At 36.1% G+C, this 23,524-nt stretch overlaps 2 protein-coding genes and 3 pseudogenes across 2 annotated transcripts; 1 reads left to right on the plus strand and 4 right to left on the minus strand.

Annotated features, from left to right (window-relative positions):
* Positions 1 to 5,805: 5,805 nt before the first annotated feature.
* Positions 5,806 to 10,446, minus strand: LOC128173872 (uncharacterized). Its single transcript, XM_052839553.1, has 5 exons — positions 10,181 to 10,446; positions 8,724 to 9,907; positions 8,339 to 8,481; positions 6,596 to 7,900; positions 5,806 to 5,832 (listed from the first exon to the last, which is right to left on the minus strand). Exons 1-5 carry the CDS (start codon positions 10,444 to 10,446, stop codon positions 5,806 to 5,808), a joined length of 2,925 nt encoding a protein of 974 aa, XP_052695513.1.
* Positions 10,447 to 10,821: 375 nt separating this feature from the next.
* On the plus strand, positions 10,822 to 11,704 carry LOC128173023 (uncharacterized). Its single transcript, XM_052838778.1, has 3 exons — positions 10,822 to 11,172; positions 11,290 to 11,511; positions 11,626 to 11,704. Exons 1-3 carry the CDS (start codon positions 10,886 to 10,888, stop codon positions 11,702 to 11,704), a joined length of 588 nt encoding a protein of 195 aa, XP_052694738.1. The 5' UTR covers positions 10,822 to 10,885.
* A 180-nt stretch (positions 11,705 to 11,884) lies between these two features.
* LOC128173873 (uncharacterized) lies at positions 11,885 to 16,281 on the minus strand (annotated as a pseudogene).
* Positions 16,282 to 16,285: 4 nt separating this feature from the next.
* Positions 16,286 to 17,738, minus strand: LOC128173874 (uncharacterized; annotated as a pseudogene).
* A 77-nt stretch (positions 17,739 to 17,815) lies between these two features.
* Positions 17,816 to 23,524, minus strand: part of LOC128173875 (uncharacterized) — a 36,455-nt pseudogene continuing 30,746 nt past the window's right edge.

Below are 23,524 nucleotides of genomic sequence, written 5' to 3' on the forward strand. Positions count from 1 at the left end.
ACCTGTTCTATTGTTTAGTCTTAATCAAACGTCTTTTAAGCATTATTACCGATACATCAATTGAAAATTTTTAAAATAAATCCAAACATTTCGGGAGTAGGGCCCTACCTTAAACCAAATTTTATTTTTCACAAAATTCACATGAATGTATTTGCTAAAATCTTACAAATCAGAGTATTTTTTACAGTGACTAATAGTGACGTTTGTCAAGGCTATGGCTGAGAACAATGGAGAGAAAGATTTCATCAAAGATAAAGGTGCAGAGAAAATGGTTGATTTCCGAACTGATTCACAAATCCCAATGGATCATGAGGTATATTTTGTAAAAACCAGTTAGCAAGAAATAAAAAAAAATAAGGAAACGTGTCATACTAATTAGCAAGAAATAAAAAATCATAAGGAAACGTGTCATACCTTTCTGTGTACTATTCTAGCTACTATTATGCAACACAATAGATCGAGGTCAGTTCATGGAGCATCTTCTTATGATTGAGGTCAGTTCATCGAGGTCAACTGCATTACTGAATGAATCTTTCGATCGAAATTCTTACGCGCGAGACAAAATTGGCATTCTTGAATAAACAGGTCGAACTGTATGTTTATGTATGTTTGCATCTCTTATGGTAAATGAATTGAAATAAAACTGAGTAAAATGTTATATAAAAACTAAACCATGAAAAACCAAGTTTTTATAAGAACTACTTATGCAAGCGGAATGTGTGCGCAGGTTGAAGCATTTGCCGGATCCCTCTTATGGACACAACAGTGATCGGCCGAAGCCGATCACAAAATTCTTCTTCTCAGAAACGTATCAGCCAGGAAAGCTGAAACTTGTGAGAAAGCATTTTCATATAATGTAGATTCCAAATTGTGAAAATCATGACCCCCGGGGGTAGGATGGGGCCACAATGGGAGGGGTCAAAGTTTTATATCGGATTATATAGAGTAAATCTTTAAAAATCTTCTTATCAGAAACTAAACAGGCAGGAAAGCTGAAACTGGTGTTGCAGTATCCTCAGGTAGTGTAGATTCAAAGTTGTGAAAATAATGCTCCCCACGGGTACGGTGGGGCCATAATGAGGGTCAAATTTTAACATAGGAATATATAGAGTAAATCTTTAAAAATCTTTTGAAACTTGTGTTGAAGCATCCTAAGGTAATGTACATTCAAAGTTGAGAAAATCATGACCTCCAGGGGTAGGGTGGGGCCACAATAGGGGATCGAAGTTTAACATAAGAATATATAGAGTGCATCTTTAAAAATCTTCTTCTCAGAAACTAATCAGCAAGGAAAGCTAAAACTTGTGTGGAAGCATACTCAAGAAATGTAAATTCACAGTTGTGAAATAATGACACCATCAGGAGTAGGGTGGAGACACAATGGATGGGGGTCAAAGTTTAACATAGGAATATATAGAGTAAATCTTTAAAAATCTTCTCAGAAACTAATCAGCCAAGAAAGCTTGTGTTGAAGTATCCTTAGGTAGTGTAGATTCAAAGTTGTGAAAATAATGATCCCCAGGGGTAGGGTGGGGCCACAATGGGAGGGGTCAAAGTTTTGTATCGGAATATATAGAGTCAATCTTTAAAAATCTTTTTCTAAAAAAAAACTAATCAGCCAGGAAAGCTGGAACTTGTGTGGAAGCATACTCAGGTAGTGTAGATTCAAAGTTGTTAAATAATGACACCCCCGGGAGTAGGGTGGGACCACAATGGATGGGAGGTCAACGTTTTACATAGGGATGTGTAGTGTAAATCTTAAAAAATCTTCTTCTCAGAAAATAGTCAGGCAGATGATTCTTTATTATTGTTAAGACTTTGGTCCCATGATAATACTTCGGCCTGACAAGAAGGTTCAGAGTTTGATGTAGGTTTATATCCCATATATAAACAATTGTTAAGGATCTTTTTAAGAACTGCAATACTCAACATGTGATATGAATATAAAATCATCCTATTAAAAAAAGGGCTAATCTATACTACTATATTAAAATAATAGACTCGAATTTTTTTAGCTGTAATACTGATACATCGGAAGAGTACTGTCTTTTGTTTTATATATTTTAAACATCATTGGTACTTGAAGATTACCAATTTGTTTTTATATTTTCTCAATCAAGCTTCGTTAATTAATAATCAACGAATATTCCTCAAAAAATTACGGAAATCATCTGAATTTTTTGGATTTTACAAACTTGCGCATGCGGATTACATTCACGCTAAATCACGGGGGCTCTTTTTTTATGTTTCCACAATATCACTTTTGCATGGATAATCTTTGAAACGATAAAACAAATGCGTTTTAATTTTCATTGGAAATTTTAAAGAAAATACGGGAGATATCTTAAACACAGTGCAATAACTATAAAAAAATTCCGAGAGTTTCGAATGTCAACAAAGTGTGTAAAAAACGTTGTTGAAATATGTTGAATTCTGCAATTATAGAATTTAAACTTTTCAAAGAAAGGTATTAACAGCTTCAAATTGGTTTGTTGTGAACAATTTGACTGTTATTTTCAATGCCACTTGATAAATTGTCTCCAAAATCGTTTTGGAGCGATTCTGCAATTTTCTGCTACATTACGGGTATATGGGGACATTTTAACTGTGGTGAAGGCCCTTCCAGAATCACACTTAGATTATTCCAACTCAGCAGAGTGTAGTGAAATTAATAGCAATATTGTAGACTTAAAGTTTGGTTATGCAACAATATACGGTGTTTCGATGTATCTACTTTGTAAATGCCCGATATCATATGCAATGTCAACCCGTGCATGCACGGGTCAAAGTCTAGTGATTATAAACATAAGAATATCCAGGGGAAATGGATTTTATTTATACAGGATCTACATGTATTATTGTACATTGTGCAGAGAGCTTGTATTATGGCTCCATTAAGCTGATTTTATCATACCTATTGTTACTCAGGTGACCGATGTGGCCCATGGGTCTTTTGTTATGTAGTCTGTTGATCCTATCATCCATGAGTTTTAAAATCGACAAGGAATTAGAAGTTGAAGTATCATATCACGAATTTCCCCGAAATGTTATACCCGTTGTAACTTATTAAAATAAAATAACACGAATATTGGCTAAACGAAAATCAATCAATATTGAATATATTTGTTCTATTAAATCCAGATTGTATTTTATGTCAACCATCAACATATATATGTGTTTGTAATTGTAGTTAGAGGCGAATTGGGCACACATAAAGCTGACATGAATTCATAAAAGCGTTTGGTCACCATATTAGTTTCGATCGCTCCTCTACTGCCACTGGGGTATATATACTGGTCGAGAAAGTTACGGTCGGTTGCTTTCCGATCGAGGCATTCAGGTTGCACGGACTTCTAAATGCATCTAATACACATTGCAGTAAAATGTTTGCAATAAAGAATAAAGGAAACAACAATCAATAAAATACAAAATATATTTATTCTTTGATACTATTGTATCCGTATTTTGCACAGATAGTGCTGCCTTACTTTCACATGCACATCGAACACGTGTGTCGTCGATACAGAGTGCATAACATCTGCATCTTTTTGAAACCCCGGCGGCACTACATCCAACCCAGTAGCTAAATGATAGCAATTCCAAGAAAGTAACAACGTAACAGCGACTCTTTTCCATCGGTTATATAAAAACGCTCCGTTTCCATGCGATCATTGACATTGCTCGATCACCCACAGTGTGTGGTTGCGCATGTGCGATGTTATAAGATAAACAGGAAAAGGGTCTACAAATATCGAGGATTTTTTATGTTTATGTGCCTGGATTTCAGTCTGTCTTGTTTCGTCGTTCATTGGATATATTCCTTATCAGTGCAATGGTTGTCATATTTTTTTTTGTTCAAAACGCGTTTCTACACGTCTTTTCGTCCAAGGTAACGTGTTCGGGTGTATGAAATACCTGAATGCGGTGAAGCATGAATAGTGCTCTCGGCCTTATATAGGGGGTGTAGCGATGAGCAGAACAACAGAAATCGACAACTAATATGGCGGTAGTCGGAGATAAAACGGAAATAATGCGTATTTCTGAATTCATGTCAGCTTTAAATTAGATGGTAATTTACACTTTCAACGACAACGGGCTCCAACTTTTAATATCACGTGCTATTTAACACTAACTACTTGTTTGAGCGTTGCATTTTTTTATTACCATGATGGCGTGATGATAAGACTCGCATCAAATCATAATGGTTGGAAAATGCAACGTTCATGCAATCAATTCAGGCATGATATTTTTGACGCTTTTGTAAATATTTCTCAGGGGGAGAGGGTAATTTAAAACGTTAAGGTAAAGGGTTCATGTAGTTTAGATGTGTTACCCAAACATAAAATATCATTACGAACTGCTCAAGTACTGGTCATACAGCAGCCCTCAGAATACGACATCATATACTTATATGAATTGCAAATAATATAAAGTATTTACTGTTCTTCGTTTTCGATTTATATCGACGGTTGACTGGGTTTGCTGTTCCGATAACTTCCAACTGATCAAAGTCCTAAATTTAAAAAAAATAACCAATTAAAATTAACTTTTTAACAAAAATAAAAATTTCTACCTCTATAACACAACAAAATCTTTTATCTTAGTCGCATAACACCAAAAAGCTTGACTACCATGATTACCGAATGAACCTAGCTGGAATTTTATTTATTGATGGTAGATTTTTTAAAGTCTTGGTGAAATGATATATAAAACTGTCAGCACTTAAATAATGTATTTAAAACTAAGAATTTGATAAAATTATGTTTCATTTTATCTTAAACCAAACAAATGTTCAAAGGGGTTTCTTTCATAAACCACTATTTTTCAGTTGTTTTTAATTCTTAATTTGGTAAATATGTACCTTCGAAAAGTGTCAAATAAGCTGTTTGCATACTGCATACCTGGTTTTTTTGTTTCTCATAATAATCTCCCTAGTAACCTCACTATTAAATAACTAAAATTATAAATTATATCAATTGTAATGTACAAGACATTCAGGTATGAAGTATGGGGGGATTTAAATTTACATTTAAAAAATTGAATAAATATATATCCCCCCACACTTTTTTATTTATACACTGTCAATATCAATCTTCACACTATTTTAGGGGGAGATCTATGACTCCCAAAGGTTCATGGATTAAATTATTTAATATATCGCACGACAGGTGGTAATTTAGAAAACCATAAGGTTCTTTTTTAAACGTTGATAGTCCTAGCACGTGTTTGTCTAAAAACAATCAATAACGCGTTAGATTAAATAAGAATAATGATGCATAATATAGAGAATTTGTTCTTAATTCATAACTTTAAATAGTTAGATTACATTTTCAAATTAACAATATTAATAAGAGAGTGGTTGCATTACAAATTAAAGTACTGGAAGACGGAGGCATCATTTTGGAGGAGATTAATTTAATTATTGAAGTACCGACAGGAGTTGATTTTATCGATTGATATTTACCTTAGACTCAACGATATTTTATTTCGGATGACAAGTAGTATCTAAATTACGCACAGTCCTATGATATGAATTTTCGGGCATTCATGTTTCTTATGTTTATGTAAACTGCAATGTTATGTATATAACTACGATATCAAATACTATCATGCATGAACTAACTGCATTTGATGTGAGTGTTTTCTTTGCGTTATAAAAAAGACTCGCATCAAATCATGGTGATAAGAAAAAGCAACTCTCATGATATCAGTTTATGCATCATATCATTTAAAAGAAAATAACAATTATTGTTTATAAAATTAGTGTGCCGTTAAACAACTAAAACTTCTACTTGAGTAAAGTGTTTATTGCTCCTCCAGTGAGGGTGAAAACTGCAAAAGTACAAATACAAGTTACAGAAAATTGTACCATGTCAAGTCCAATCTATTTTTCACACTGTGCCAAATGAAGAAAATTTTATCATGGAAAGGTTTAGGACTTATACATAACTCCTTGATTGATAATAACAGCTAAAACTTGTAAGAACATATAGGATATTAACTGGAATATTCTGCTAGTGTGACTAAATAGCATGTAATTAACAATGTTCCTAAATTTCCATGTTTTACATTATGCCTTACACATGTTTTGAAAAACCTAGCGAAGATGAACTGACATCTAAAAGGATGACAGCAGAATTACAGTAAAGAAAATTGGTAATCTGGGTGTAATTAAATGTTTTGTACAATGCTAAACAAAATACTTACTCCGTAGTGCGTAAATGTACATCAAAAATGAGTTGGGCAAAAGTGCCTCGAGCACATGTAAACACCGGATGAACTCAATAAAAAACAAACCAAACCGGACACATAAGTTCCGAATTCACCACACTCCCCTTCCAAGTTTATGAAAAATCGCCAAATCAAATAAAAAAAATAGTTACATGAAAAATCCATACATAACATTCGTGCCAAAAATGAACATGTCTTGTTCTAAGCATTGACTAAAAAAATCATTGCAGGTTTGATAACTTTATGAAAGGAGTTGTATGCAATCATAACAGTTTGAACACGGAACATCTACAATCAGTTCATAACTACATATAGCATATCATACACAGTCAAGTAAGTTGATAAGTTCTGTAATAGGTCTCACATATGAGTTTCGAACATCATCACGAACAACGGTCACCATGACTTTCCGAATGACGTCATCTTTGCTTGGGAACACTTCCTTAAAAATACCAACGGGCCAAGTGTTACGATGAGAATTGCCGTCCTTGACTAGAACTACGTCACCAACCTTAAAGGTCGCTCCTGGCAGTTGCCATTTTCTGCGAGTTTGCAGGCAGTGGATGTATTCGAGTTGCAATCTACGCCATAAGTCATCAGCCAATTTTTGAACCAATTTCCACTGACTTTTCATAGCATCTTTAGGTCCAAATCCTGTAATGTTCATTGATGAGGTAAGGTCGCATTCTTTCTGCGTCAGGACCATGGATGGGGAGAGAACCGATGGAGCTTCTGGATCACTAGAGATAGGCAACAGTGGACGAGTATTCATAATGGCGCTAACTTCACTCATAATGGTGCTATGAACATCAAAGGTTACGTCTTTAGGTCTGTTCTCCAACAGCAGGGCATCCAAAATACGACGGCAGGATCCTATAAGACGTTCCCAGGCGCCCCCAAAGTGATGTGCATATGGTGGATTAAAGATCCATGTAGATCCAACCTTTGTCAGGTAATCTTGCACTACTCCACTTTCATCGAATGACGCACTTATCCCTAACTCCTTCATCGCCCCAATGAAGTGTGTGCCCCTATCTGAACGAATCTGGAGCATGGGGCCACGAATGGCCATGTATCTTCTCAGGGCATTGATAAAAGCTTCACTTCTCATATCTCCCACTAGCTCTATGTGTATGGCTCTTGACACAAGACATGTAAAAATAATGGCCCAATACTTGGATGTAGTCCTGACACCTCTAGTAGTCTTCTTTGCAACTGGCCAAGGTCCCAATGCGTCGACTCCAACAAAGCTGAAAGGAGGTCCAGGCTCAATTTTGTCCAACGGTAGGTCCGCCATCTTTGTCCATCCTAGATTCCCACGCAGTTTTTTGCACATAATGCATGATCTTATCAGAGAGTTCACGAGCCGACGGAATCCAACAATCCAGAAACCTGCGCCTCTGACTGCTCCTTCTGTCATGTGTCTTCCCTGGTGATGAATTTCTGCATGGTAGTGACGTACTAACAATGTGGCAATATGGTGATCCTTAGGGATAATGATAGGTTGAGTGGTCAGGTGAGAAGCCTTCATGTGTTTTGTTCGACCTCCTACTCGCAGGATCCCATTTTTGTCTAGTACTGGATTGAGGGAGATTAAGTGACTGTTAAGTGGTGGGTGTTTTCCGCTTTTGATTGCATGAATCTCTGACGGATATCTGTCGTTTTGAGTCTGTGTAATGATAAATCGTTCAGCATCTTCTTTCTGAGCTACTGGATTTGATTTTTTACAGCGGGTTCTAGCCACAAATCGTTTGAGGCACACAATGGCACGGACTTAACTCATCCATGTTGAAAATTTCTTAAACCGCTCACACCATGTAGACAAGTCTCCCGGCTGTGACGATTCAGATCCCTGAGATGCATTAAAGGTTTTCTTACAAGTCACCTGTTTGCGAACTTCTTCGTCCATGTCTGGATTAACAAGGTCATAGGTTTGAGGTTGATCTCAAAATAGCGTGTCATCCCTCAAGAAATCCGGTCCCGAAAGCCAAGTGCTTTGAGGCAACTCCCGTGTGCTGCAACCCCGGCTCGCAACATCAGCAGGATTCTGTTCGGACATGATGTATCTCCAGCGTCCTGGTCCACAAAATGAACGAATTCTGCTCACCCTGTTAGACACATACACATGAAACCTTTTAGCATTGTTAGAGATGTATCCCAAGACGACTTGGTTGTCTGTGTAAAAGGTGAAGTTGTCCTTAGGAATTTGTAGTTCTTCTCGGATAGTCTCTGCCATCTCTACAGCTAAGACTGAAGCACATAGTTCAAGTCTTGGGATGGTGTGCCCATGCGAAGGGGCAACCTTTGCTTTGCCGAAAAAAATCCTACCTCGGAGTGTTTTTGGTGGAAAGCTTTCAAGTATGCTACAGCAGCCACTGCTTCTTTAGATGCATCGAAAAAAACTTCTAGGTGTAACGCCTTTCCTACAGAAAGTGGGCAATACATGCGGGGTATATGAATCCTATCTAGAGCATGAAGTTAGTCTACCCAACTTTCCCAGTCTGTCTGAAAACTGACCGGGAGTATGTCGTCCCAGTCGCACTTCGTGGTCATTGCCTCCCTTAAAAGCATCTTCCCCACCACTGTCACTGGGGCTGTAAATCCAATGGGGTCAAAGAGACTGTTTATGACTGATAAGACACCCCGTCGTGTGAAGGGCTTGGGATCTTTGCTCACCCTAAAGATAAACGTGTCGTCTTCAATGTTCCATGCAATTCCCAGGCTTCTATGCTCTGGTAAGTTGTCTTGCATAATATCAAGCCCATGTAGGTCTTTGCTGAGATCTTCTGCTTCAAAATGTTGCAAAACTTCGACAGAGTTTGATGCGATTTTGTGTAGACGTAAGCGTTCTCCTTCGTAGAGAGCCTCTTGTGTACGCTTGATAAGGTCCACCGCTTGAGGTATATCACTGAAGCTCATCAGCCCGTCGTCAACATAAAAGTTACGGGATACGAAGTGTTGAACTTCCGGGTCTGCAGTCGAGACAGATTGTCTCAAACCAAACGTAGCAACTGAAGGACTAGGGTTGTTCCTAAATACATGTACTGTCATCCTAAATTCCTCCAATGGAGCGTCTAAGTCATGGTTAGGATGCCAAAAAAAACGAAGGTAGTCTCGGTGGTCTTCTCTCACTCGGAAATTATGGAACATCTGCTTCACATCCGCTCTCACGGAATGTTGATCTAACCGGAATCTCATCAGTACTCCTTGCAAGCTGTTAGATAGATCTGGCCCTTTCATCAGTGAACCATTCAAGGACACTCCTTCAAAACGAGCGGATGAGTCAAATACCACTCTAATGGATTCAGGTTTTTTAGGGTGATACACACCAAACATTGGTAGATACCATCTCTCTATTCCCTCTTCGAGCATAGGTGCCTTCTCTGCATGTCCTCTATTGAACAATTTTATCATGAACTCCTTGACATGCTCGTACTTTCTAGAGTTGTGTCGAAGGTTCATGTCAAATGCTCTTGCACGTTGTAGTGCTTGGGTCTTGTTGTCTGGTAGACGTAGTTGGTTCTGCTTAAATAGAATGGGAGCCACCCAATGGCCACTGTCATCTCTCTCGAATGATGTGTTCATCAATTTTAGGAATTCTTTGTCTTCTATCGAGAATCCTATCTTCTCATCATGTTCGGTCTTCTGGAACAGGTTGTCGTTGACCAATAACTCACTGTTACAGGGTTCAAAGGTTGAGGGTCTGCCATTCTTCAATGCGAGTGTTTTGAAGGTCCTGACTTCGGGTCGGTGGGCTCCACCAAGACATATTTGACCAACAATGACCTATCCTAAAGCATGTCTCTGTGCGAAGGGTTCATCTTTCTCTCCGACTATCTGCTCATGAACTATGTGTGCACCGATAAGATATCTCCCTATTTAAAGTTCTATATTTGCTGCTTCAAAAAGCGGGGGAACTTCAGATGCGATACAATTCAAATGGGAGTACTGCAAGGCGACCTCTCGTGAAGGGATCTCCTCCCTATTACTAGGTAAGTCATTACACTCTATCAGTTCTGGGAACTCTAACTGACATGTGCCATCTACAGACTCCACTGTGTAACAAGTACCGAATCTTCCAGTTGCTGAAACTGTTCCAGAGCAGGAAACTAATGTGTAAGAGACATCACCGCAATCATCCTGGAAGTAGTCAAAGATCGATGAGGTAGCCAGTGACCGATTGCTCTGGTCGTCGATAATCGCATAAACCAGCATCGACTTCCGTGGATTGGAAATAGTACTTATTCGAACAGGTACTATCTTTGCACAAGATTTACTTGCTCCATGTACCTTTGTACAGGCTGAAGAGACAATGGATCTGCTCTCCCCTTCATAAGGGTTCCCCTCTCTGTTCTTCACGGCATATCGTCCAGAATCTTGTGCCTCGGATGGTTCTTCATGAAGAGCTGTCGGATGTAATGATGTTTGACACACACTGCATTTCACATCTGCTTTACAGTTCTTAGCCCTATGTTTCTTGCCACTGCAACACTTAAAGGATTTGTGACTCAATTTTTATTAACTTTATATATCCTATAAATATCTCTGATAAATCAGTTTCTGTCTGTAATTAATGTAATACTGGTCAGGTTTTACTGCATTCACTGATAACACAGAGATAAATGCAGCCTGCTGAGTCCAGCAGCTAGCGTTAATGAGCTCTGGCCATGACGTCAGAGGTTCGCCAGCAATCGCCCCACTGTTATCAAACATCACTCACCTCTCTGTTATCAAACACACAGCAACTCATTCAAGCAAGTTTAAAATAATGGAAACACTGGAAGATGAAATTCCAAACGTTGATCTTTCTGATGCTGAAAACATTAGACCATATCAGTTTGAACCTTTGGCTAACACTAATGAAACTCCAAGAAGTGCTACACCAGACAATGATAGTTCTGATGTAGAGGACTTTCAGGATAGACAAGTCAATACTAATTGGTAAGTTAATTATTCTGATTTTCATCAGTTTTAATACAGATAGAAAATTATAATTAAGACAACAATTCATGGAAAATCACGTAATATATAAAACAAGATTTTATTTTCTAATTTTAGGTGTGAATGTGGCATTTGCATTTCCATGGCAACTCAACAAGAGTGCATTTGTTGTCAGGAAATAGCAGCAATTAGCGCAGAAGTTGAGGCAGGGGCCCACCAATGCATAACAGAAAGTCCAATATTTACAGACAATTGTCTAAATCGACATGTTTTACACGTTTCAATGTATGAATATTTACAAAATGTGGGACCAATCGATGACAATCCACCATCTCACCAGTAAGTTCTGTTAATTTATAAATTTTTGAAAATATATGTACATTGACATTAAAAAATCGTGCACAAAAACACCCAGTTTCTACATGTCTTACATTCAATGATTTTTGTTTCCAGGGTATACAGACATCTTGCCTATAGACGGTTTGTCAGGTGGATATGGCACTTCTTAGGAAAAAGCAACAGAAAAATATGACCTGCATGTGTGGTATCCAAAATAAGAGAGACATTTCCATTAGAACAATATTGCGGTTTTAGATATGCCAGATGAAAAGCAAACAGAAAAGGCACATCTCACACAATCAGTCCTATAATTAATAAATAGTTAGACATTTCATCTTGTTTGTATAATGTAGTTTTTCATAGTGTTCATAATTTATCTTCTTGCATATCTTGATGAATGCCTGCGAATTAAAACTGCCTTCTCGAAATGTTCAAAATTCTGAGTGAGTGGCACTGGAACATCTTCATTTAGGACAGAAATATCCAGTGCAGCTGATCTATATGATGCGCACTCTGAACTTCTCCGTTCATGAACAGCTTGTTTAATTATTGTCACATAGTCTAAAAAATGAAAATACACAGGGCGAAAAACCATCTTTAAGCAAGTCCTTAAAGGTGGCTTAAAGGTGACTTAAAGGAGCTTAAAGGCTATACAACCTTTAAGCCGCCTTTAAGTCACCTTTAAGCAAGTGCTTATAGGTCCTTAATGTCCAAACTTCTTTAAGCCACCTTTAAGCCACCTTTAAGCCATCTTTAAGCATCTTTAAGTGGCATTTACGCTCTCTTTACACTGCCTTTACACTGTCTTTAAGTGGCCTTTAAGTCAATATTGATCAAGCTGAACAATAAAACATATATTAAATGCAAAAGCTCTTTTATAGAGATGGGAGGGGGTCATCCGAGTGATAATATAATTTCCAAGGAAGGGGGGGGGGGGTGTTCCAGGCGGTTTTAATCGTCGCTCCATTAAACACAGATCGCTATCATCAGCACCGCTCCGATGGACACAGATTGCCGTTATAAAATTCTTTATAATTTTTTGGGGGTTTCAAAATTATTGTAGGGATGAGCGCAGTCTCTGTATCTTAATATGTGCAAAAAACTAATTAAAGTATGTTTGTTTCCTATTATAAATTAATCGGTGAAAAAATATCTCTCTCTCTCTCTCTCTCTCTCTCTCTCTCTCTCTCTCTCTCTCTCTCTCTCTCTCTCTGTTCCTCCGGTTATTAAACAAAATAAAGATAATGAACCAAAAATGCATGATTTAATTTGATAATCGGTTTAAGGTTTGTATTTTTTTTTTCAATTTTCATGATTTCTAATTCTAGATCTGCTAGATACATGTTAAAGATGAAAAGACTCTCAACTGCCTTTGTTATATCGGGCAGGATATTACTGCTTTGTTTGTCTAGACATAGTTTTGTTCGTTTGTGTATATCTAATTAGAGTCTATTGTTTGTCCAACTTAAGAAAACCCCTGGAACTAACACAGAATATACAAGATATACACAACAGTTGTGTCGTGTGCCCAGGTGCATGTTTGTGTATATCTAATTAAAGTCTATTGTTTGTCCAACTTAAGAAAACCCCTGGAACTAACACAGAATATACAAGATATACACAACAGGTGTGTCGTGTGCCCAGGTGCACGTCAGGGTTTCTAAAGGCGTTGAATCTTAGTATGTGCGAGTATACGATAAGTCAAGTGAATAAAAGTTAATTTACATTTGTAATTCATTTTCAAAGTATTATTTCCTAGCTCTGGGTTTCAAAGATGTTACGTCTACAAATTAACGATACATGTATGTAAGAGTAAAATCTTGAGGCTAATGAATTAATGTACCGGTGGTCATAAATAGGGGTTGATTATTTAAATATATGTACATGTATAAGGGTAAATATGTCAAATATACCCGGCCTGGCACATCATACAATTGTATATACAAGTCATTTGCAATTGTCACATGCAGTAAATACGTCACCGGTAATTGGTAATTTTGTTTGTTATAGAATTGATAGTTTAAAAATCATGTACATACAATTACATGTAAATATTTAAACATATTGGAACGGCGCCGCGATCATGAAAACCGGGAAATTGCGGGAAATTGAACAAATACCCTAATAGTATCAATGCATTTCATAAAAGAAATGATTTCATTTTCTTTCTTTCATTTTTATAGCTATAAATTAGATGAACGTATATCTACTCGGTTTAAATTTATTAACTAAGAAAGCCTTCTATAGTGAACCTAACGGTTTCCATTTAGGTATAATATATTTCTGTTCACTGAAGACCAAGTTCCGTATTTCATTCTAAATACACGCATGCATGTAATTTATAAATTAGATATAATTGATTGTTACAAACTGAATGGTTTGTCAAAATCTTTTCAAGTAAACACATTCAATACAGTGATTCAATATCCACTGATATATAGGATATAAAAACGCTCATATATATGTAAGTTGCCGTGGCGCAGAGGAAGTGTGGTGATGCTTGTACACTAAGGGTCCCGGGTTCAATTCTCGCCGTGGCCGGTTTCTTTTGTGTGTTTTTTTTTTTTTCATTTTTCTTTCTAGAACAAAAACCGTTTTAATACCTTTTCTTTCATAAAGTTAATACATTTTGTTGGAAATTAAGCACAATATTGAAATAAAATTTTTTTAATGGCTTAAAGGTGGCTTAAAGGTAGCTTAAAGGTGGCTTAAAGGTGGCTTAAAGAAGTTTGGACATTAAGGACCTCTAAGTTGTCCTTAAAGGTGGCTTAAAGGTGGCTTAAAGATAGTCTTTAAGCTGCCTTTAAGCCATCTTTACGCTTTCTTTAAGTCATCTTTAAGCAACACATATAGCTTAAAGGTAGCTTAAAGGTGGCTTAAAGATCGTCTTTAAGCTACCTTTAAGCATCTTTAAGCTATCTTTAAGGAGAACTTAAAGATGGTCATTCATCCTGTGATATATGCAATAAACAAAACTTATAGATATTTATAATACATGTATAGTATTCTAAAAAGTACATGTAAATACTGATTTACATTCTAAATGTTGGAGGTGTTTTCTTTGGTTTGACGACTGCCTCTAATCCCTTTTTTGCTTTCGGATAAGATATTCCATACCGCAATTCACCAGATTTGGAAGTTGCCTGCTGTCTTCCACTATTTTCATTAAAATGCAGAGCTGCAACACTCAATCTTAAGAGAAAAAAAACTATGTATGATATACATTGTATTTGCAACTGTATAGAATTATCATGCAATGTTAATGTATTTTGGTGAATACCTTGCATGCATGGCCGGGTAGTAGAAATGAGTGCTCTTTGGTGCATAGTGATTCACCACGAAGTGGAACACCTCAAGGCTGTTGGTTTGGTGAGCAGGTGAAAGTTTGGCAATGTCCTTTACAAGGAAAGGGCTCAAATGATTTCTTTCATCAGCTTGTAGGGGACCGAACCTGAAGTTGAAAAAAATTATGTTATATCTTGAATGCAACAAGTATAAATTATTTGATTTGACCGAACCGAAAGTGCCAAATGATCTCTGCTTTACTTTCAATGTAACTATTCGCTCGTCTGTCTGTTTTGACCTTGTGCGTTGAGGAGGGTGGAGATCAACCTGAACTTTTTTGTTTCTAGTTTCTTTGGAGGGCTCTGTGGAAAGGTTTTCAGGGATACTTATATTTTCCAAAGAATCATCAAATGGGAGTGACACACTTTCGTTCAAAGCTTCATTTAGAACCTGTATCAGCATTAAAAACAAAGCTTCAGTTGCACATATTAACTGTCATCTATGCTTACCAAAAGCATATTGAGAAACTGGAAATATAATAATAAAGAATATGAATAAATACTGTAATACAGAAAAACAAATTTTTCTATAGTGTAAATTTTACTTTAAAAAACTTACCTCTGCTCGCTGCCGTTTTGCATATGCCCCTCGCACTTTACTATGTTTTTCTGTATTGCCTTGTTCTTCCTCAAGCAAAAGTGGTATATCTGGCACAGCATCAGGTTTTAAACGTTTCCTAAAGCTGTACCCTAGGCCTAGAGTACTCAGCATCTTAGGATCCTGATCATAACACTTGTTTAAAAAGTGTACTAAGCACAGTCTATGTCCATCTCCAGGTGTAAAATCCTTCCTTCTGTAGTAATAAATCCACTGCTTCCTCAAATTAGAATCTTTTGGAAACTGCCTTGTTGTTGCAACCAAATGCGGCACAGTTGGCCATTATACATTAAAAACGTGTGTAACCTCTATATCTCAATTGTAAACAAAGAACTGATGCTGATAACTGGGACAAACCTCTGACGTAGAGCCTCTTTTTCAGTTCAGAATTATGCATATTCTGACCAGCTGTCTTATCAGCACTACACCACGGATTATACAAACAGCTTAATAGAAATGCTTGGTTATCTCTTTTTTTATCAGCTCCATTTTTTACAGGAAAATAAAAGATTAACAAAATTGTGTCACAAATCCTTTAAAACATATTCCATTAGTTAGGATCATTTTGTTACGATCTCCTATTGGCTTTTGGCGGATAGACATACAGTCGTTAAGGGAATGTGAACTGTTCTTGTGTAGTGGACATATGTCCGTCACTTCCAAAGTTGTGATTGCCTCGGTCTTTCTAGCAGCTACTCTGGTTAATGGTAAAGTCATGTTCACTGCATTCCTACTAAACTGTTTCGGTTGCTGAGTCGAAAACGTTTGTTGTTTCTTGCCCCCTTTCTTGTCATACTTGAATGCAGGGTCATTCTTCATTTCTGCCATGTTTTCAGAAACTTAACGAAGAATGAAAAGGGTGGATATGCCACTCCCATACTTTGCTTATGTTTTGTTGCTTCTTCAGATTCCATGGAAGTTTTCCCACAAGTTCGTTAACACCTTTCTTTGAGTCAAAGTAGCTGAATAAGACTTCAAACTGAGGTTGTGCCTTTAATGGTGCAATCTCGGATGCTAGGTCTGTCAGGTCGTAGAGCAGATGAAAGTGATCCGACGAAATCTCTGGGAATTCTTTAATTTTCTTCAGGATGTAGTTCTGGATCTGTTCTGCCGCTCCAAAGCGTCTCTCCAGCCTCTCCCAGATTTTCTTAATTGCGATGCTTGGACTGTCTGCATTACAGGCTCTTATAGTTCTCGCTTGTCTTGAAGACTCAGGTCCCAGTTTTTCACATAATAATTCTAGTCTTTCTGTTTCCGTAGCTCCGAGTTCTTCCATAATGTTAATAAATCCCTTTTTCCATGAGACGTACATTATCGGATCGTCGTCAAATTTTGACAGCCTTGACATGATGAGGTCCTTTTTTTACTAAATGCTTAGTAAATGTGTCTATCATGATCATCTGACTCTGCTGAGTTACTTCCGTCTGTATCGGAGTGAAGGGTTGTACTTCGGGGTTCAGCTGAGTCTTAGGTGTATCGTCGAACGGCCTCAGTGTGTTTAATTGTGGTGTCTCTTCTAGGACATAAGCAGTTGCTATAGGGGGGGGGAAGTGGAATACTGTTTCGGTGTTGATACAACTGCATCCTCCTTTTGTCTACAATCACTAAAGCTGTTGGACTGGGATGTCTCTATGACCTTTTCATGCTGCTTGCGATCCTGCTCGTACCTTGGGAGAAGCTTCAAGTATTGTTCAGTTTTTGACTCACTCGAGAGACTCGGCGCAAGCTCTTGTAAACGTGGGTCCTCTTTAAGAACACTGAGCTCGCTCTCTACCATCTTCATTTCTCGCTGGGCCTTCAGACGTTTTAGTTGAGCCTCGAGCACTAGTTCCTCATCTAAATGTTTCAACATTGTGCGCTGGGCTTCTAGTTTTGCTTCTTTCCTTAACAGGATAGATCCTATCGATCGGCTTGAAGATTTACTATAGCCGGATGAAAGTGATCGCTGAGTCAGCGATTTGAATGATCCCTCTGAAATCAAATATTCAATTTTGCTTCTTCCTAAGTTGATTTTTCCTAACAAAGTCTCTTTAATTAGGAGATGATGTTTAAAATGTTTTCTGATACGTTTCGAAGCCTTTCACAAGAAGATCGTCAATAGATTTCAGAGTTTTAATATCACTGCATGATCTCTCTATTTCTTCAAAACACTCCCTCCACTCACTCTTAATACTGTTTAGCCTTCGTTGAAAGGTGTCCACTCGAGCTTCGTAAGTTTCCTGAGCTGGTGTTGTCAGGGTCCTCATACGTGTGCTTCTCCTGGTTGGTTCCGACCGAAAACTCATCTTGATGACCAATCTTACCGGTTTGCGGATTTTCACTGTGCCGTTAAACAACTAAAACTTCTACTTGAGTAAAGTGTTTATTGCTCCTCCAGTGAGGGTGAAAACTGCAAAAGTACAAATACAAGTTACAAAAAATTGTACCATGTCAAATCCAATCTATTTTTCACACTGTGCCAAATGAAGAAAATTTCATCATGGAAAGGTTTAGGGCTTATACATAACTCAGATTGATAATAACAGTTAAAACTTGTAAGAACATATAGGATATTAACTGTAACATTCTGCTAGTGTGACTAAATAGCATGTAATTAACAATGTTCCTAAATTTCCATGTTTTACATTATGCCTTACACATGTTTTGATAAACCTAGCGAAGATGAACTGACATCTTAAGGGATGACAGCAGAATTACAGTAAAGCAAACTGGTTATCTGGGTGTAATTAAATGTTTTGTACAATGCTAAACAAAATACTTACTCCGTAGTGCGTAAATGTACATCAAAAATGAGTTGGGCAAAAGTGCCTCCAGCACATGTAAACACCGGATGAACTCAATAAAAAACAAACCAAACAGGACACATAAGTTCCAAATTCACCACAATGAGAATAATACGGTCAACCATCTAAAAAAATCCATAAAGCTTAATACGAATTTTAAGCAAAACAACATGTACCTCTCTAAAAAAGATAGGTAAGATCAGGTGCCTAGGAGGAGTAAGGATCCCCTGCTGACTGGTTGTACCCCCCGTGTAATCATTGTCAAGGTATATTAATTGAATACATTGTCAAGGTATATTTTGGTTTGATTCTTTGGTAACAAAAACATGTTTGGGGGGTAATATAATACGTGTAGATAAAGGGTTCCAGATAGTTTGAATGATCCATTGCATGCATCTATATCTATACTAAGTCATTATAACGAGAAAAAAATGTCGTTATAACAATATACAATAACAACCACAAACGAAGTCAGTATAACGCAGTAGGATGTTCTTAAAACCAGGCAATATGTCGTTACACCGAAATACTGAATCATTATAAAAAGACACTACGTTTATAAAACTTTATGAATTGTTGTAGCAATATTTTAGGCTGTGCATATGAGATAATAATTCGAGATGAAAAGTCGTTACAGCGAGATACGCAATTAATCGTTATAACGTTATAATATGTCATTATAACGAGACACCAAGTCATATTAATGAGAAAGTAAGTCACTTTAAAGAGGTAATTCTTCGTACGTAAAAGAATTTAAGTCGTCATAACGATTCACTGAGTCGTTGCAACGATTTCTTAAAATGAGATAAACTTTCGTAAAAAGATATTAAAATTGAAAGAATGAGATAATTTGTTGAAAAAACCGTATATGTAATTGAGTCGTTTTAACAGACGCCAAGTCTTCAACACATGATACTCAGTTTTATTATCAAGATAATGACTACTTGTTTGCACTAGGACATTGTAGTTTGCATAAACATGACATATGACTGCGGAAAATATCTCTAGGTTATTCTGGTAAAAACTATAATGATGTTCCGCCTACTCATCCCAATATTTTTATTTTCTTAAACTGAAATCTTTATACTTAAGTTCTAAAAATATTCGAAGTAAGTGCCTTTTGAGATTCCTTTTTAATAAGCGGTGTTGCCTTTTGAATTGACATCACATTGCTGTGTCTGGATACAAAAAAAGGCAGCGTTGAGATTAACGTCAATCTTTGCGGAGGAACGGGGGAAAATATAACAGTTTAAAACTTAATAGCACCTATACGTTGTAAGTAAATAAGGATTCATCGACGATTTGAAGAATTTAATTGCGTAAACATGGACGAGAAGTTTGGCCTCTTTCATGGATTTGCGTAGATTGTCGCCTTATTCAATATGTTTTACGAATAAATCGCGTTCTTACGCATTGACACACAGTGGTTATACTTTTTTTGGAATGAACAATGTTATTCGTATACAAGATATATTATCTCGAAAGAAGAAAGTAAAAATGGGTCGTTGTCTTTAGGTATACATTTTAGTGTAATTGTATCAGACTATTTATTTAAATATTACTACTTTAGATGATATATGTATTTTCCTATAACCATTACGGTAATTTGTGAAGCAATTAGAACATGCGCCATTGAAGACAATTGTTTCAAATACTTGTCTTTTAGAAATTATCCAAGTGGGAAGAATCATCACGAGAGACGGAACTAATAAGGTACATGTATACTTCTGAACAATTTAGATATTACAAATTCCATAAAAGGAAACCATATTCATTCAGTTGATTTATTAACAGTCAGAGTCATTGATTAATTGACAGCATTTGAAAAAAAAAAAAACTTCTATTTAATGTTCCGGCTTAATAAGTTTTCACTTTTAGTTTACTCTCTTTTTAACAGAGATTTAAGTTTAGAAGAGAGACAAACAGTTACGAATAAAACCATTGCCATCTTTCAAAACCTAGCAACGCTTCTGGAAAGTGATGATTACAATGAAGATCTCAGAAAGGAACTTCGAAAATCAAATCCAAATTATCTTATTGTTCTGACAAACAGAATAAAAGATTTACAGAAATCCGACCACGGATTAGTTGTTTCAGGTAAATATTATTGCATATAAATTTTCAATGTAAACTTTTTTAAACTTTTCATATTTTTTTAATAAATACACTACATCTTCAAATCATATCTTAAAGGTTTTCGAGTTTTTTCAATATTAAGCTAAAGAAATATTTACTCATTTGCTATTTCCTATACTTAAAGACCAAATTACCTTTTATACTAGTTTTTTTATAAAACAAAATTTTAAATGAGTTACAATGACTGAAGATATATGAAAGTCTGTAAAACAAAATGACATTTAAATGAAAATGTTTAAAGATCTTAAGCAAAGGAACAGAACGTGAAAAAGCTCGGCATACCCTTGCCAAAAAATGTATAACTATTTCAAGACAGTAATCGTGTTATTTATATATATTCAGTTAAGATAGTTTCTAGTTACATTTCACGCTTGTAGTTTTTATAATTTGGACAAGATATAAAGTTAAAAAATTAGTAAATTAAGGCATCATGCTGCTTATTTTAACGTCATATTGATCAGGTGACTTTTTACCCAAACAATCACTGAGAGTTGCCTTATCATTCTGGCGTTGACTTCGACGGACATTTTAATATTTGACGCCATACTCTATGACGGACATTTTAATATTTGACGCCATACTCTGTGACGGACATTTTAATATTTGACGCCATACTCTGTGATCACAGAGTATGGCGTCAAATATTAAAATGTCCGTCGAAGTCAACGCCAGAATGATAAGGCAACTCTCAGTGACGATGCATGCCGTACTCTAAGTCATAGTAGCCGATGGTTAACGGATGTGTAATTTCAGCTGAATATTGCAGAGAGAGAGAGAGAGAGAGAGAGAGAGAGAGAGAGAGAGAGAGAGAGAGAGAGCGAGCTGTTCAATCAATTTTATTTTTATACCTCTTCTTAAGAGTAATTTTATAAATTTCACTGAATCCCTGAACAAGTGCGTCATTTCGAAACACTTATTAATTTATGTTAACCTAAGTCAAAATATGCAGCTTAATCGTGTTTTGAAAATATAACTTGGGATAATTATTTTAATTAATTATTATTATTTGTTACTGATTAATTGTTTGTTTCGTTATAATAAACAGATAAGTTATGACAATAATAAAGTCAGCAAAATCCCATTTCCCTTCAAACAAGCCTGTTTCCATAGGTCATGGATCAAGAATTTGCCTTGCACTCGGGAAACTGAAAACGTGTAGACTCCATCAATGATATAATTCAATTGTATATTACACACAACTAGGATTTTTTTACGCACAAGTATGCGAATTATCATATCAGACAGTACTAAAAGGGTTATATTTTTTATAAGTAAACGATAAAAACTTATTTTAGATGTTCAAACAAGCGCAAAGCAATTTGGGTTTGTCGTCCTTAGGTGAAAGAACGTATCGAGATTATTGATGTCATCAAAAACAAGCAAAACTCATCCTAAACAAATAGATACCTTGTATTGCTGCTATATAAAACTCGTTAGGGTCTTCCGTTTTCTGTGAAAGACCTTATCATTTTCGTACCTTTTTCATTTTTTTCCCCACAAATTTTGTGCACTTTATTTCTCAATTTCAATCAATTATTCTCGAATGATTGGAAGTGATCTGAGTTTATATATATATATATATATATATATATATATATATATATATATATAAATATATATATATATATATATATATATATATATATATATATATATATATATATATATATATATACTGTAAAACGAGAAAATATGGCGCGCTACAAATTTTAGCGCCTTTGGCGCAACTGCCTCTGAGCGCTAAAATTGATAGTGCGCCAACGATTTTCCGTATGTATTAAATTTCTGCAAATAGCAGAACAATAACGTCAGTCCATTTTTAAGGCTATATAGAAGTGTTCATTTAAATATCAGATGCTGTCGGTTCTGTTTGTTTAAACAATTACACAGGTAAACGGTATGGGTTATCGGGTATATAAGTGCCTAAACATGGATTAATTAATTTAGTTTTAATTGCTTTTTAATATCTCTTATTAGTACCTTGAAAATTGGGCTTCCCCCCATGCCACTTCCATTTAGCGCCTCGAGGTGAAAATGTGATTAAGCATGGCGATCGTTAACGCTGACAATACATGATTGATCATAATTTCTTTGATCTCTGGTTAGTGGATATAAAAATAACAAGACGATACCTATTTTTTGTTTTTTTTTAAATGCAAAATTACTGTGAAAAAGATTCTCTCATGGTGATCGAAACTCATGGTAAATGTAGCATTCGATTTCACATTTAGTTTCGGGACTCTTCTAGTGTTATCCAAGTCGACACGTTAAATTCAAAGTCCGATAACTCAAATTTGTTTACCAACAAAAATTACACATCATCGCCAATAAATGAAGTTTTCATATCTATCTACTGACGGTTTACTCAAGAGTAAGTGTATTGTTCTCAACGACAGTTTACCGTGTATGCGAGATAGAAATCAAAGTTGCTGTGTTCACGTGCTTGAGTGAACACAGAACTAAATTTTTCGCGTGATCGTTTATCAACATTTTTTGTATTCTTTTTTAAAGAAATATGCATGCGCTAAAATATAATTGCGCTAATGTACTGGCACTTGCATTTGCGCTAAAATATGTATGCGCCAAATTTTCTCGTTTTACAGTATATCACTTTAGCCGTCGTCACGTCCCTTCCGGTTCTGCTTTATCGCTGATTTTTGTAAACAGTTTGTATACTTGTTCATAAACACTATCAGGGATGTGAATATATAATTTTTAGGATAGATAGACCATGGTCTGAAGTTTTGCCTATTTTTTTTTTTTTTTTACGCCAGTGCCGCCATTCTTCAAAGCTCGCAATAGCTCAAAAAATTGGTACGAATTTTGGATCAAAATTTTCACACGTTTTGATCTGTTTCTATTTGTTTTTAAGGAAATTAAAACAAAAGTTGTAGAGTATTACAAGTCCTTTTGGAAAAAAAAATTATTAGGAGCAAAAACCTCGTAAACGTTATTTAAAAGAACTTAAAAACAATCAAGATTTTGTAAATGAATTATTGTTGACCGTAACAATATTTATTTGATAAACTTTGACACACCTATTTATAACGTAATGCGGGATTTTAGAGGCTTAAATGGGCATGGTCACGATTTTGATCAAAAATTATTTTTACGATTTTGTTGTTTACAATGCTTTCGTAAGGCAGTTTTAA

Source organism: Crassostrea angulata, chromosome 2 (genome assembly GCF_025612915.1).
Source record: "Crassostrea angulata isolate pt1a10 chromosome 2, ASM2561291v2, whole genome shotgun sequence".
NCBI classification, from domain to species: Eukaryota; Metazoa; Mollusca; class Bivalvia; order Ostreida; family Ostreidae; genus Magallana; species Magallana angulata.

What these genes read in the sequence shown, in the direction of transcription:
- LOC128173872 (XM_052839553.1), bottom strand. Translation starts at nt 10,446, where the DNA reads ATGCTGGTTTATGCGATTATCGACGACCAGAGCAATCGGTCACTGGCT. An exon ending in TTTTCAGACAGACTGGGAAA is followed by an intron (nt 8,482 to 8,723) that starts GTTGGGTAGACT and finishes TATGTGCTTCAG; the next exon opens with TCTTAGCTGTAGAGATGGCA. An exon ending in ATGATGTTCGAAACTCATAT is followed by an intron (nt 5,833 to 6,595) that starts GTGAGACCTATT and finishes GTACTTTTGCAG; the next exon opens with TTTTCACCCTCACTGGAGGA.
- LOC128173023 (XM_052838778.1), top strand. Translation starts at nt 10,886, where the DNA reads ATGAGCTCTGGCCATGACGTCAGAGGTTCGCCAGCAATCGCCCCACTG. An exon ending in AGACAAGTCAATACTAATTG is followed by an intron (nt 11,173 to 11,289) that starts GTAAGTTAATTA and finishes TTCTAATTTTAG; the next exon opens with GTGTGAATGTGGCATTTGCA. An exon ending in GACAATCCACCATCTCACCA is followed by an intron (nt 11,512 to 11,625) that starts GTAAGTTCTGTT and finishes TTTTGTTTCCAG; the next exon opens with GGTATACAGACATCTTGCCT.